General features: G+C 40.5%; 2 protein-coding genes across 2 annotated transcripts in view; one reads left to right on the forward strand and one right to left on the reverse strand.

The window, feature by feature from the left end:
• The window catches only part of dnah5l (dynein, axonemal, heavy chain 5 like), a 69,675-nt gene extending 64,867 nt beyond the window's left edge, over positions 1-4,808 (forward strand). The window contains exons 73-77 of the mRNA XM_036943917.1: positions 45-233; positions 385-517; positions 755-963; positions 2,200-2,421; positions 2,706-4,808. Of these exons, the coding sequence (XP_036799812.1) occupies positions 45-233; positions 385-517; positions 755-963; positions 2,200-2,421; positions 2,706-2,924 (972 nt within the window). The 3' untranslated portion in view covers positions 2,925-4,808. The remainder of the gene's footprint in view (positions 1-44; positions 234-384; positions 518-754; positions 964-2,199; positions 2,422-2,705) is intronic.
• Positions 3,169-12,261, reverse strand: cavin4b (caveolae associated protein 4b). Its single transcript, XM_021562516.2, has 2 exons — positions 11,567-12,261; positions 3,169-5,602 (listed from the first exon to the last, which is right to left on the reverse strand). Exons 1-2 carry the CDS (start codon positions 11,921-11,923, stop codon positions 5,024-5,026), a joined length of 936 nt encoding a protein of 311 aa, XP_021418191.1. The 5' UTR covers positions 11,924-12,261; the 3' UTR covers positions 3,169-5,023.
• Positions 12,262-15,352: the final 3,091 nt, after the last annotated feature.

Below are 15,352 nucleotides of genomic sequence, written 5' to 3' on the forward strand. Positions count from 1 at the left end.
CTAATGTATACTGTGTATACTAATCACAGTTGTGTGACCAACAGGTGTTCGGTCTTCATCCTAATGCTGACATTACGTACCAGACAAACATGGCCAACAAGATCCTAAGCACCATCATCAATATCCAACCCAAGGACAGTGGAGGAGGGGGAGGGGAGACAAGAGAGGCCACTGTCCAGAAACTGGCCAACGAGATGCTGGACAAGCTGCCACCAGACTATGTTCCACATGAGGTAACCAACCAGACATGGACAAGGTTGATTGTGTCAATCAAGGGTTGGCGTCAACAATTGTTATATCTTGGCTCTGTAAAGATACCATATGTACCACAGATCAGCTGAACAACTACATCAATAATAAGGTCCCTTCTACTTTGTGCTTCAGGTGAGAGCTCATCTTCAGAAAATGGGCCTTTTCCAGCCCATGAACATCTTTCTGCGTCAGGAGCTTGACCGCATGCAGCGAATCATAGGCTGTGTACGGAGTACCCTCACCGATCTGAAACTGGCCATTGATGGTAAGTCTCTAAAAAACACATATTGTAAATGCATACAGAGGTACTATGAAAAAGATAATCTGTAATAAAAACAACTTTCACACTGTACAGTGTAAATAGCATGGAAATACAATACATAGCTAGTTAGCAACTTTTGATAAGAAATTAGACAACATTTTTCTCTACTCCGAAATCGAAGTGAGACCTTTGAGTCTGGTTATAGGTTTTGAGTCCCTGAACTAAACTATCTACCGTTAGGGACCATTATCATGTCAGAGGATTTGAGGGATGCCCTGGACAGCATGTATGACGCACGCATCCCCAAGCTGTGGCAGAAGATCAGCTGGGACTCTGCGACGCTGGGCTTCTGGTTCACGGAGCTACTGGAGAGGAACCAGCAGTTTTATACCTGGATCTCCAGTGGACGGCCCCACCAGTTCTGGCTCACTGGCTTCTTCAACCCACAGGTAGGATATACGTGACCGACCGCTTTGATTCGGTCTTATGTAGCAGAATTTGAAATTGTGTTTTTTTTACATTGGATAAAAGCAGAGACACAGAGCTACAAAATGGTATATCATACATTGCATTTAAAGGAACAATGGGAAAGTAATTCTGCTTTGAAAGTTGATAAACTTTGAGAAAATGGCCTTTGAATGTTTTGGTACCTACTGGAGAGCACTTCTTTGTCTACACCCCTTCAGCATCGTTCACACCCTCTTAAGTTTTAGCCCCACCCAACTCTTTAAGGGTTGATCTGAGTGTTCTATCCTAACAACGACAGTCAAGCACCCAAGCTAACTGGCAAACGTTGGCTAGCTACTTCAAGACACAAATGAGAGAACAGCTCACTGACTATTTTACTCGCCCTAGCATAGCTGGTTAGGCTGTTTACATGTTATCCAGAGCGTTGGTGACTGCAACTGTGCTGCTGGCAACAATTTATGCTTTTTTGCCAACATTTACTGACACTGGACATATTCAACTGGTGTTGAGCGTTCGTAAATTTGTCAGTTATTCTGCACTCTGTCATACTCAGACGAGAGTGCTCTGAAATCGGAGTAGTTAGCCAGAGTGAATTTACCAGCTGCATCTATCAACAGTTGTCGCTGTGACATTCCATTGAAATGGTTACTTGCATGGAGTCCTTTGTTAAGACATGTAGCTAGCTAGCTGGGTAAACAATTAACCATAATCGCAACTCATGACGTTACTACCCTGCATGAATCTGCAGCTAGCTAACCAACCAGGTTCAATGTTAGCTAGCTAACATTAGGCTATAACTAGCAAAGCAAATTGCTCTGAGATACAAATAATAAGATCATACACGTAATGTTAGCTAGCGAGCCAGCCAGCTAACGTAGTTAGCTAGCTAACAGTACACTTTTTAACTTAAAATGAAAACTACTTTACGTTCAAATGGCTCTCCTGTGAAGTAGTGACTCGCGACATATGCCTAGTTTCCTGACACGAGTCACATACTGCAAATGTAGAAGCTCAGAGGTGGAGCAGACAAGGCAGTCGCACCAATGAATATCTGGTTACAGTACTTCGTGTGGAACTTGTACTGTTTATGTATTACCTGGGAATAATGTATATTACGTTGTGATATAAATGTTAGGATTTTAAATAGTGTTCTTTTAAAGCACCCAGCAAAAAAAAATTCAAATTCATGTCATGATACACTGTGTGGTTTGTCATAGGGCTTTCTGACTGCCATGAGGCAGGAGACCACGAGGATGAACCTGGCCAAAGGCTGGGCTCTGGACACTGTCGTCCTGCACAACGATGTCACCCGGATGATGAGGGAGGATGTCACAGCGCCGCCGCCAGACGACATGGGCGGAGTCTACATCTACGGACTCTTCCTGGATGGCGCAGGGTGGGACAAGAGAAACGCCAAACTCACAGAGTCACCTCCAAAGGTTAGCATATAGCATTATCAATATTTATGCTCATTATTATTTGCTTCTCTAAGATCGATGGTAAAAACATTGAATGAACCAGACTTGGGTTCTGTCAACAACAACTAAATGTATATGATCATACCAATGAAATAGTCCCAAAAGTGAAAACTCTCAATTCAATTGCACCTTGATTAATTGTATTTGACATAATGTATTTGACCCAGGTCTGTAATGAATTTCCTTTGAGTCTGAAGTTGTTAGAAACCAGCCTTTTGAGTCTCACCCCCGTCTTTCACTTCCAGGTCCTTTTCACAGTCCTCCCTGTGGTCCACGTCTATGCTATCAGCACGTTGGCTTCCGATGCCAAGCGTCAGCAAGGGATAAGCCTGTACCCCTGTCCCGTCTATAAGAAACCCAGACGCACAGACCTCACCTTCATCTTCTCCCTGCTGCTGCGCACCTTCCAGTCCCCTGACCACTGGACTCTGAGGGGAGTGGCTCTGCTCTGTGACTGCAAATGAGTGGAAATTTCATTTCAAGTGGTAGCCATTTTAGTTTTGCAAAACATGTTTGTGTGGGCGGAGGCAGTGGATAGGTAGGGGTGCGTGTGTGAGTGTGAATGAGTGACTGTGTGTCTCAACCACATTCTGAATATGACAATGACGACAATGTGTGTGTTTATCTAATTCCAAGTGATTTCTCAGAATTACTATTTGTCTACGTAGTGCAAATTATTTGATTAATCAATAACGCTGGTATTTTGTGCAGCCAAATTACTATATTTGGAATTTTTATTAAACATATTTTCAAAGAATAACAGTAGATGTAAACAATGCACAAGTCATATAGAAATTCTTGTTTTTGAATAACTCATCATATCCTGGTATTTTATTTGTTGAAGTGCTGTAGAAAAGATAGTTGTTATGACATGTTTCCCCTATTCCAATTTATCCACTAAAATCAACCCCTCTAACACTTCACCCTGTCAAAAAGCATTTGAATAGCATCGTGTAGCATCATAGTAATAACCCTTTTATAAAATGTTAATAATTATGTAATAAATCAGAGCATAGCAAACAAGGACGCCAGTAATTTTTTTTCACAGTTCTATACCTCTTGACTGGGTTGTGCGTGTTGTAATACGAGTGTAGTTGTCATAAGCTGTTACGACACATTTTATGGGAAAAAACAAAAGCTTTCTACTACTATCTTGTCTACTATCTTAACATATGTTGGACGTGTAGCAAATGATTACCATAGCAACAGTTAGTGTAGTACTGCACTGAGTTTAGACCTTTTTCAACTGTGTTCATTGAATAGAAACAAAATCTACAGTTAACAAGAGTATTGGACAATTGAATAAGATAATGACATGCACAATGTGTTACCTCTCCTTAACAGCATAGAGGCTTAAAATCCATCCTATATATGTAAAGTGGCATAAACTCAAGAGAATTCCTCTCAACTTCATGAAATAATATCTATAGTCATGCCAAATCACTCACACTATAACAGAAAAAAATATCTAGAAATGGCTTCATATATTTAACAATACTAAATGAGCAGAAGATGCAAATATTCAGGAATCTGCTTATGTCCATAGGGAGTTAAATGATGTACTTACAATGTCTGTTCCTACTGGCCATTTGTATAGCAATTTTTTTTAAATTAAAAAAAATGTCATATCCATAGATATTTGACATAATGCACAGTAGTTTCCTCACCCACCGTTTCATATAATAATATATGCCATTTAGCAGAAGCTTTTATCTTAGTCATCCGTGCATACACTGTACGTATGTCTGGTTCCGGGAATCGAACCCACTACCCTGGTGTTAGAAGCGCCATACTCTACCAACTGAGCTACAAAGGACCAATTTAGAAATTAACAAATGTTTCTATGAAATTATATATACTTGTTATATATGTTTATATATGCATTACTCATCAGACAACAGCTGATTTTAGTTTTTCTCTGCAAAAACTGCACAAGAAATGTTATCTATTCACTGAATTCTGGTTCGGCGGGCATGAATTGACATCATTCAGTCCTAAAGCTCATCACATCACTCTTCACATACCTTCACACAAGACATTTCTCTGTCAAGTTATTGTTTTGCATATGTAACATTAACCTTAATTAAACCATTCATACCAAAACTCAATTTCAACTTCCATCATTTCACTAGTTTAGCCTTAACATCCCATATTCAGCCTTTCAACATGCAAATTAACGACAATTGAATGTCCGTTATGTTGTAAGTATGTTGATTATGAAGATGTTGATAGTCTGTAGAAAATGTCCAATCCCACAAACTTGCTGTAATTCTTTTCCGGTTATTTGTTTTGCACACTTACTTGAAAGTCCTTGTCTAATGTAAACAGGAAAAAATGAAGAAAAAAAATATATATATAAATCCTTGAATTCCCAAAACAAAGATGACTTCCAAATGTTACAGGAGTGTGTGGATTATATAAACTCATCGTGTTGACACCCTAACTGGCCTGTTTCTGGGACCAGGACTACTGGGACTATGGGTCACAGGCCAATCCTAAAAATAAAATAAAAAAGGAAAAATAATATGTATGTTGTTGTTTTTCAGTTTCCTTGACCGATGTTTTAGGAGAGCTGCTTGATATCATTTATCGGTACCTCATCCTCTCCATCCTCCGCCTCCTTGGTCACCTCCGTGTAGGCGAGGTCAGGGCTTGCAGATTTGCGTCCCTTGGGTGGTGGGATGGGTGCGGCACCCTCAGTGACCCCCTCGGCCCCCTCCTGGCCCTCCGCCACAGTCCTCTCCTTCTTCAGTTTGGCTGGCACATGGCTGGCAATAGATTCCTTGAGCCGCGAGCCGGACTGCTTGAGCCTCTCGCCGGACTGGCGGATCTTCTCCCGGCGCTCAGTTGATACGATGCGCTCACCCATCTGGCCAACCTTGCTGTTCATGTTCTCTTTCGTCTTGGTCATGTTCGCGCGGGAGAAGGTAGATTTGAAGCTCTCGATGCGGCTCAGGCCTGATTTCTTAATCGTGGCGGCCGTGGACGAGGCTTCCTCCACCACCATGTACTCCTCATCAGACTCAGGGGGGAGCTCAAAGTGGTCTGGCTCCACTTCGGCCGCCGACGGTTTGGGTGCCTTGGGTTGACTGGGTCCTTTGGGTTCCTTTCCGGCTGCCACAGCTGGCACCTCACTGTCACCCTATAATGAGATCAGAAACCAGGTTGAGTGTCTCAGAACCACCTCAAAACAACCAAAGGGATACACAAAAGTGCTTGTGTGTCTGCTTGCTAGTATACATCTGTATCCTGTAAAACCACACATTTCACTGCACCTCTCCAGTGTATGTGACAGTAAAACATTTCTTTTTTTTTGTCTGCCTGCTAGTATACATCTGTAATATCAAGTGGTAGCACTTTGTTTCAGGTTTAATGATATCGGAGCTCTGACAGAAGGATTGCAATAGTATTGAGGTTTAATCCGTAGAAAATAAAGACCGAAATTAAAAGTCTTGATGTTGGGAGGAGAATGACCACCATAATATTGACGTTTTTGCCTTAGTTGTTGAATGAAGAATCTGACATCTTGACGATCCTGAGAAGCATAGACCAACTGCTCTCGCTTAATGCTGCGTGTCCCATAACTCAGTTATTTATGGGTTCATGTTTCAGACAGTACTTCACTCATTAAAGTCAATGTTTGAAATGAGAGCAGCCACTCATGAAGACATTGCCAAGAACCATAAATAATTGTATGAATTACCATAGATGGCAGCTAAACTGGTATCTGCAACCCAACACTGTATCCAGCACACACTGTGCGTTTCAGTTAATCAGTGGATTTGGTTCAAACCATTATTTGTATATCTGTATATCTGTATATCTGTATATCTGTTAACCCAATGAGTCCCACTGTGATGACGGCGCAAATTGGAATTCTAAGCACTTTTAAACGTGGTGTTTGAGCTACAGACTTTTGAATGACTTGAGCTACAAACTATTTAAAGCTATCATTGAAAGTCTCTCACAAACACACAAACATGCACATGTAACATGTTCTGCTCTGTGATGCTCACAAGCTACACAAGGTCATTAGAAGGTGAGGGGTTCTTCTACATAGAAGATCACAGGAAATCCAAGGACATGGCGTATATAATACTGTAATAAGCTCACATTAGTTGCTGTCTTAAACACCAAACTCTGCACAGTTGCCTCTGACTAGTTGGATATTCATTTCCCAGTTAGCAAAAAATGTCTGTACTTACAGCATTCATATAAATAAATACAAAATGATAATGTTTTTGCTTTGGCTGACCTTTTCTTATTGACATTGGTCAATAAAACTTATGAATGCAACTGTTTATGTCAAATTGTTTTGAGTTGTACTTGTAGCCCTGGTTGTCCTGAAAAGAAAATGGTTAAACACAACTGTGAGGCTAAATATAAAGGCTGGACATGCAGATAAATGAAAGTCAATGAAAAGGAGATTTGGGGCCTCGGGACTAATAGGGTTAATAAGACAGGTCAACAAAATTTCACAGATTGACCCTAATTGGCTGTTTTTTCCCCACCTACAATCACTTAATAACAGTATGATTTCAGTATTACAAAGAAACACCCTCCGTTCTAAAATGTAAATTAACTATGTTCTACGTGCATCTCAGAATTAAGTTATTAGCCTCTAATATTCTATGAAAACACAAGACTTTAATGATATTTCAAAAATAATAATTTATTACATAATTTGAAATGTATGCACTTTATAGAATATGCCATAAAGGCCTACAGTATTTCACAACATGTCAAAAGTTGGGTAGAAAGACTAAGGTTTTGATACAACATTGTGTCACCTGAGAGTTCAGCACCATTCATTTAGATATGTGTTCATTAAATAACGCTTTTAATGAGAACTGGTTTGATAGTCTTTGGCATATATCAGATGTGTACTGGTTCACTTGGGTCTCTCGTTTCCCTCTCCTGCTTGAAGTTATTTGGGAATTGGAGATGCTTCAGTACGTTTTCCATGGGCCTCCAGCTCATTCATCCTTTCAAGAAATGTTCACAAGAGAAAAACCATGTCTTAACATCATATCTTAACATTATACATCAACTGTTTCATGTGTTTGAATTGCAGTTACATACAGTGCATTCGGAAAGTATTCAGAACCCTTCACTTTTTCTACATTTTGTTACATTACCGCCTCAATTCTAAACTGGATTAAGTAGTTTTTTCCCCTCATCAATCTACCCCATAATGACAAAGCAAAAACAGGTTTTTAGAAATGTTTGCAAGTCTATTAAAAATTTAAAACGGAAATATCCCATTTACACAAGGATTCAGACCCTTTACTCAGTACTTTGTTGAAGCACCTTTGGCAGCGATTACAGCCTCAAGTCTTCTTGGGTATGACGCTACAAGCTTGGCACACCTGTATTTGGGGAGTTTCTCCCTTTCTTCTCAGCAGATCCTCTCAAGCTCTGTCAGGTTGGTTGGGGAGCGTTGCTGCACTGCTATTTTCAGGGTCGTTGTCCTGTTGGAAGGTGAACCTTCGCCCCAGTCTGAGATACTGAGCGCTATGGAGCAGGTTTTCATCAAGGATCTCTCTGTACTTTGATCTGTGCATCTTTCCCTCGATCCTAGCCTCCCAGTCCCTGGTACTGAAAAACATCCCCACAGCATGATGCTGCCACCACCATTCTTCACAGTAGGGATGGTGCTAGGTTTCCTCCAGATGTGACGCTTGGCATTCCGATCAAAAAGTTTCATCAGACCAGAGAATCTTGTTTCTCATGGTCTGAGAGTCCTTTAGGTGCCTTTTGGCAAACTCCAAGCGGGCTGTCATGTGCCTTTTACTGAGGAGTGGCTTCCGTCTGGCCACTACCATGAAGGCCTGATTGGTGGAGTGCTGCAGAGATGGTTGTCCTTCTGGAAGGTTCTCCCATCTCCACAGAGGAACTCAGGAAACTCTATCAGAGTCACCATTGGGTTCTTAGTCACCTCCCTGACCAAGGCCCTTCTCCCCCGATTGCTCAGTTTGGCCGGGCGGTCAGCTCTAAGCATTAACTTACTAATTAAAAAAAAAAAAAAATAGCAAAAATTTATATAAACTTGTTTTCACTTTGTCATTATGGGGTATAGTGTGTAGATTGAAGAGGGAAAAAAAGTAATTTAATCAATTTTAGAATAAGGCTGTAACATAACAAAATGTGGAAAAAGTCAAGTGGTCTGAAAACTTTAGAATTTCAAAGTATCGTGCCAAAGCCTTACACGTATTCAAGTTCCATTTATGGGTGAGGAGGTTTGCTTCCAATGCTGAATTCAGAGTTGCAGTGCTGTTCCAATATACTCTAACGAGACATGTGCCATTTGGTACATGAAATATTACTACTATTAATGTACTGTATCATTGATATGCCTCTTACGTATTATAGAACACCTGATCTAAACACTTACACTAAAGGTTCAAACCTTTGACTTTATAAAACTACAGGATTAACATGGATTAAAGGATTAATCATAAGGATTATAACAACCTTTATGATAGGCCAAGCCCAATAAAACTCTGCCAAATGATGCCAAAGAAATTATGACTTTTGAAGTCTATTCAATACAATTTCAATATATAACTTAGCCCTATCACGAGGACATCATTCTGAGAATGTCCTCCCTCATTTTCTGTATAAACTATGTCATTTTGTACACAGTTATATATTTACTTACCTATTTACATACTGACTGACTGACTTACCTACTTGCTTACTAATTGGCCTTACTTATTTAATTACTAATGTGTCTTACTGCTTACTCTAAACTGCTTACTTACTAACTTGTCTTATTTACTCATTTGTTTTACCTACTTACTTACTCATTTGTCTTACCTACTTACTTACTCATTAATCTTACTTACTAATTTGTCTTACATACTAATTTGTCTTACTTAATTACTAATTTGTCTTACTTAATTACTAAATTGTCTTACTTACTAATTAGTCTTACTTAATAATATGTCTTACTTACTTATTCCCTTGCGTTCATATAATTCTAAGAGAGGTTTATTAAAAATCACAGCCTCATTCCTAATACTTTATTAGGAGGTGAGGGCCTTGACAGGAAAAGGCTCTCAGCGTAAAAACAGAAAGAGGACCCTGTGCACAGCAGGCTCTCAGAATAACCTTGTATAATAACTTTGAATAATGTTGTCAGCTGTCATTTAGACCCAGCAAATAACAGCAGACCCCTTTACAAAGACTGGAGGTGCTCTTCATTATTAGAGAGAGAGCGAGACTGTTCTATTCGTGGTATATTCTGACTTAAATTCCAAATAAGTATTTTTTTTTTTGCCATTTCAATGTTCTCTTGCCCAACTGCTTTACAGTACGATGAGCTGATTTCTGTCAAGAGTAACTTGTTTTACAGTTTATTTCTCTAAAAAAATTGGGAGATACTTTAATGTTTTGTCAACATTAGAGCCATCTCTTTTGCTGAGACCAAACATTGTCAATTATATTGACATTTTGACTCGGTACCGGTACACTTGTTGTTGTTATTTTATGTTACCACTGTATATCCTTCATCTTTCAAAAACATGTATTTTTTATTTATTTTTTACACATGTTCATACTTTTCGGCTTTGCATTGTTGGGAAAGGGCTCGTGAGTAAGCGCTTTACAGTAAAGTCTACACATGTTGTATTTGGCGCAGGTGACAAATAAGATTTGATTTGATAAATCTGTGCCACTGCAGGTTTAGGCTACAAGGGGAATCTAGGAAGATTAGTTCCATCCATTATCTTTTTCTTTCGATCCCCTTATACCAATCTAAACATAAGTGAATCATCACTAACCATGTACATGTTGGGTCTGTGCAGCTTATCCCAAAAAATTGCTAAATTTAAATTCTAATTTACATTTACCAATTTTCATTTAAACGATGACATAAAAAGAGCACCTAGTGGTCACTAAATGGCACAATCCCAGAATGGCAGACAGTGTGGTGAATTAGTCAATCCCAGTATACCAAGAGAATCAACCAACATTACTGTAACCATGCCACAGATGTCCCCACTCCTTGTTTGATTCCTAAACCTCCCTATCATGTTTCATTTTCACTTCCCCCTTTAGAGTAAAAATAGAATGGAACGGTCTTAACCATATGACCCATTCTGGACCAGGCAAACTGAGCAATTAGTAGAATTAAGTTGCTATCACTTTACTTTACAGCCCCTTTATTACCTGGTATTTACTTCAAGACTGTAGGGAAACAGCATAAGTACGTACCGTTACAAAAAATATTTGAAATAACTTCTAGAAATTACTTTTTGTAGTAATTTCACAATAAAAAAATTATAAACACCAGTGGTAATATTAATATAAAATAAAACATTTTCTGTAATGCATTTGAGTAAAAACTGGTGTTAAAATGTTTGAAAATTGATCTGGTTTTAGAGTCATCTTTAATTACAGCATCCATTTCATAGCAGGGAGAGTATGAATTAAATCAACTCATTGCATGCCTTCAAAGCAATAGTTTCTTATTCAACATTAGTACTGTATGTCACACACACACTTGCATGCCAAACTGCATATCGTTCATTGATTATGCGGCTGCCAGTGAATCCAGTTTGTTTATAGACAAAGCATGTTGTTCTTTGTTATTTGACCTCCCCCTTTCTTTCCTAGTCTGAAATAAAATGGCAGCCAAGATCCGCTCCGCCCCATCCGTGGCTGCTTAATCCAAATCATATCGTCACTGGCAATCTGCCACATAGATTTGTATTCTTGAGTGCAGCATCTAACCTTTTAATAGACTGCACTATATCTTACGTCCTGTCAAGGCAACTCAGGCCCTGAAATAATCAGGTCAACGGCAGGCCTGCAGCTGTTGGCTTTGAAGGCCAAAGTCAAATTAAGCCTGCACCATTCAACCATCTGAAAGAGTCCATGCGTTGATTTCACTTTTAACACGTTCAATTTTAACAGATTCTATCAGGCTCCATGTTGTTTCTGCAAGCAAAATCTCAACTAAAGTCTATGAGTTTGAACAATTTACCACATCCTTCTACAGCTCTTGAGAGTATGATCCTTAAATAACCAGTTAGAGGATGAAGATGACAATGGTGAGTACCCCTTGCTTCTGACAGCAATGACATTGGCTGAATGGGCTTACCTGGTAGATAACAACCCGGAACTTGTTCTTGGCCAACAGTTCCTCCTGGGTTATTTCCACCTTCTTGACGCGGATGTTCTGATTCTCCACCCGTACCCGAACGTCCTTGATGTGGCAGCTGACCTTCCGCGTCTTCTCCAGCAGCTTGTCCACTGTGCTGCTGGTGGCGGCGTGGTTTACCGTCAGCTTCACCACGTCCTCCTGGATGGTCTTGACGCTGTTCTCCAATTCTAGCTGCCTCTCCTCCATACGTGTCTGACACGTCTGCACGTTGTCAATGATGCCCGCCACACGCTCCAATAGTGCCATGATGGACGTCGTGTCGTCCCCCACAGCCAGACCCAGTTTATTAGCCATGGTTGGTGTCGTCAACCGCCTCGTCTCGGATCCAAAGGGAAAGGGTTGAGGATAGAAATCTTTGTTTTTCTTAGTGGTCAGTAGAAACCGCAGAAAGGGTAACCAGGCCTCTAGATAGCTTCGACCTGATACTTGTCAGACCAGCAGGTGTTAGGAAGGGTTTGGTTGCTGGATCATTGGGCCATGGAGGGCAGCAGACACCTCGGCCAAAGAGACTCACCGTGCTACTGGTCCCTCACCCAGGTCAAATGCAAAAGGACATGGAGGCTCCACCTCTCTAGGGTGTGGGCAGCTCAGGGGGATATGAGAGGGCAGATGCCGCCAGTCAGGGCTCAGAGAGAGAGACAAAGAGAGAGACATGGGGGCCAGACTTGACATGCGTTCGCCCTGGCTAAAAATACTGAGCGTTAAGTGACTCCTCTACATTTTTGGAAGATGTGTGGCTGGGATAATGGAAACCCCCCCCCCCCCTATCCATTCTACACTCATCTTCTATAAGCAAGTTTTTTTTTTTTTTCATTGCACCATTGGACAACTAGCTACAGTTGAAGTTGTAAGTTTACATACACTTAGGTTGGAGTCATTAAAACTCATTTTTCAACCTCTCCACAAATTTCTTGTTGACAAACTACAGTTTTGGCAAGTCGGTTAAATCACCTACTTTGTGCATGACACAAGTAATTTTTCCAACAATTGTTTACAAACAGATGATTTCACTTATAATTCACTGTATCATAATTCCAGTGGGTCAGAAGTTTACATACACCAAGTTGACTGTGCCTTTAAACAGCTTGGAAAATTCCAGAAAATGATGTCATGACTTTAGAAGCTTCTGATAGGCTAATTGACATCATTTGAGTCAATTGGAGGTGCACCTGTGGATGTATTTCAAGGCCTACCTTCAAACTCAGTGCCTCTTTGCTTGACATCATGGGAAAATTTAAAGAAATCAGCCAAGACCTCAGAAAAAAATTGTAGACCTCCACAAGTCTGGTTCATCCTTGGGAGCAATTTCCAAACACCTGAAGGTACCACATTCATCTGTACAAACAATAGTACGCAAGTATAAACACCATGGGACCACGCAGCCGTCATACCGCTCAGGAAGGAGATGTGTTCTGTCTCCTAGAGTTGAACGTACTTTGGTGCGAAAAGTGCAAAACAATCCCAGAACAACAGCAAAGGACCTTGTGAAGATGCTGGAGGAAACAGGTAAAAAGTATCTATATCCACAGTAAAACGAGTCCTATAATCAACATAACTTGAAAGTCCATTCAGCAAGAAAGTAGCCACTGCTCCAAAACCGCCATAAAAAAGCCAGACTACGGTTTGCAACTGCACATGGGAACAAAGATCGTACTGTTTGGACAAATGTCCTCTGATCTAATGAAACAAAAATAGAACTGTTTGGCCATAATGACCATTGTTATGTTTGGAGGAAAAAGGAGGAGGCTTGCAAGCTGATGAACATCATCCCAAACATGAATCACGGGGGTGGCAGCATCATGCTGTGGGGGTGCTTTGCAGCAGGAGGGATGGCATCATAAGGAAGAAAATTGTGTGGATATAATGAAGCAACATCTCAAGACATCAGTCAGGAAGTTAACGCTTGGTCAAAAATGAGTCTTCCAAACGGACAATGACCCCAAACATACTTCCAAAGTTGTGGCAAAATAAGGACAACAAAGTCCAGGTATTGGAGTGGCCATCACAAAGCCCTGACCTCAATCCTAAAGAAAATTTGTGGGCAGAACTGAAAAAGCATGTGCGTGCAAGGAGGCTGTAACAATGTGCTGGGTTCGTTGTCTGAGTCAGGCGCAGGACACAGGTTTGAGGAAAAAACACAAAAGTCTTTACTCAAAATATTAATTAAAAAAAAAACGGAATATCTCCAACAAGGAAACATCACGTATAGAGAAAACCCTCCAACACACACGGTAACACAACACAATCACGGACAAAACAGAAAGGTAGACGAGAGGTTAAATAAGGAACATAATAAGGGAATAGAAATCAGGTGTGCTTAATCAAGACAAAACAAAAGGGAAAAGGAAACATGGATCGGTGATGACTAGAAAGCCGGTGACGTCGACCGCCGAACGCCGCCCGAACAAGGAGAGGAGCCGACCTTAGCCGAAGTCATTACAGAGGCCTACAAATCTGACTCAGTTACACCAGCTCTGTCAGGAGGAATGGGCCAAAATTCAACAACTTCTTGTGGGAAGCTTGTGGAAGGCTACCTGAAACGTTTGACCCAAGTTAAACAATGTAAAGTCAATGCTACCAAATACTAATTGAGTGTATGTAAACTTCTGACCCACTGGGAATGTGATGAAAGAAATAAAAGCTGAAATAAATCATTCTCTCTACTATTATTCTGACATTTCACATTCTTAAAATAAAGTGGTGATCCTAACTGACCTAAGACAGGGAATTTTTACTAGGATTAAATGTCAGGAATTGTGGTCCCCTGGCAGACCCCTCGGAACAGAGGTTGGGCATGCGTTCCATGAAGTATATGCTAGTATGGAGTTTGGAACAGCCCAAGCCTCCTGCATACTATGGGAGTGACATCACACTTGTGACCTTGTGATACTGCATACATACTTAACACATGGGTCCAACAGGATTACAGGCCTAAGAGTTCAATAATTGTGTATTCCCTTGTGTAGTGTTGTGCCTTTTATGATATGAATGCTAAGCTTGTCTTCTACCCAAGCTTGTCTTCTACCCATTTAGGCTAGTCCAAGGGAACTTCCATGATTGGGTATCTCAGTATAGAATGGGTAATGTAATCTCTGTTAATCATAGGAAGATTATTATTGGACAAAGAATTTGACTCAATTCAGTATGTCAGTACTCAGTATCCTCAGTAGAAAATAAAGTAAACTAATCAGTTACTGATTGGTCCATTAAATTCTAAAAGGTGCATGGAAACCATTATACATTATCAGTAGAATCAGAAGCCCTTGCGAGTTGTGGATCCCTGCTGTAGATTGACTTTTTCTCTTGCCACATAAAAAAATAAAAATTATATTTCATGTGATAAGTTACAATTGAGTTGCAAGCAGGTTGTTCAGAGTGACACACGGAGCGACCCAGGCGCAACTTCGTTGGAAGAAAACAAAGGGCGTGTGTTGAATGGTTTTACTTTCATTTCAACAGGTACGTTGATTGAGAACAAATTCCCATTTACAACAATGAGCACATATTTTTCTAAATACCAAAAGGTCGGGCTGGATGAGTAGCCCTCCATCACTTAGCAATCTGTGCAATGCGATCCTTCCTGACAGGGAGGGGGCTAGGCACCTCCAGTGGGAACTAGGGAGGGAAAAGGGGACTCTCTAACTCCTAAAATGATGCCACCAGCTGTTGTCTATAATTAAACTCTTGCCATATCTATAATTATCCTTGTCCTGTCATAGCAGA

Source organism: Oncorhynchus mykiss, chromosome 15, assembly GCF_013265735.2.
Source record: "Oncorhynchus mykiss isolate Arlee chromosome 15, USDA_OmykA_1.1, whole genome shotgun sequence".
NCBI lineage: Eukaryota > Metazoa > Chordata > Actinopteri > Salmoniformes > Salmonidae > Oncorhynchus > Oncorhynchus mykiss.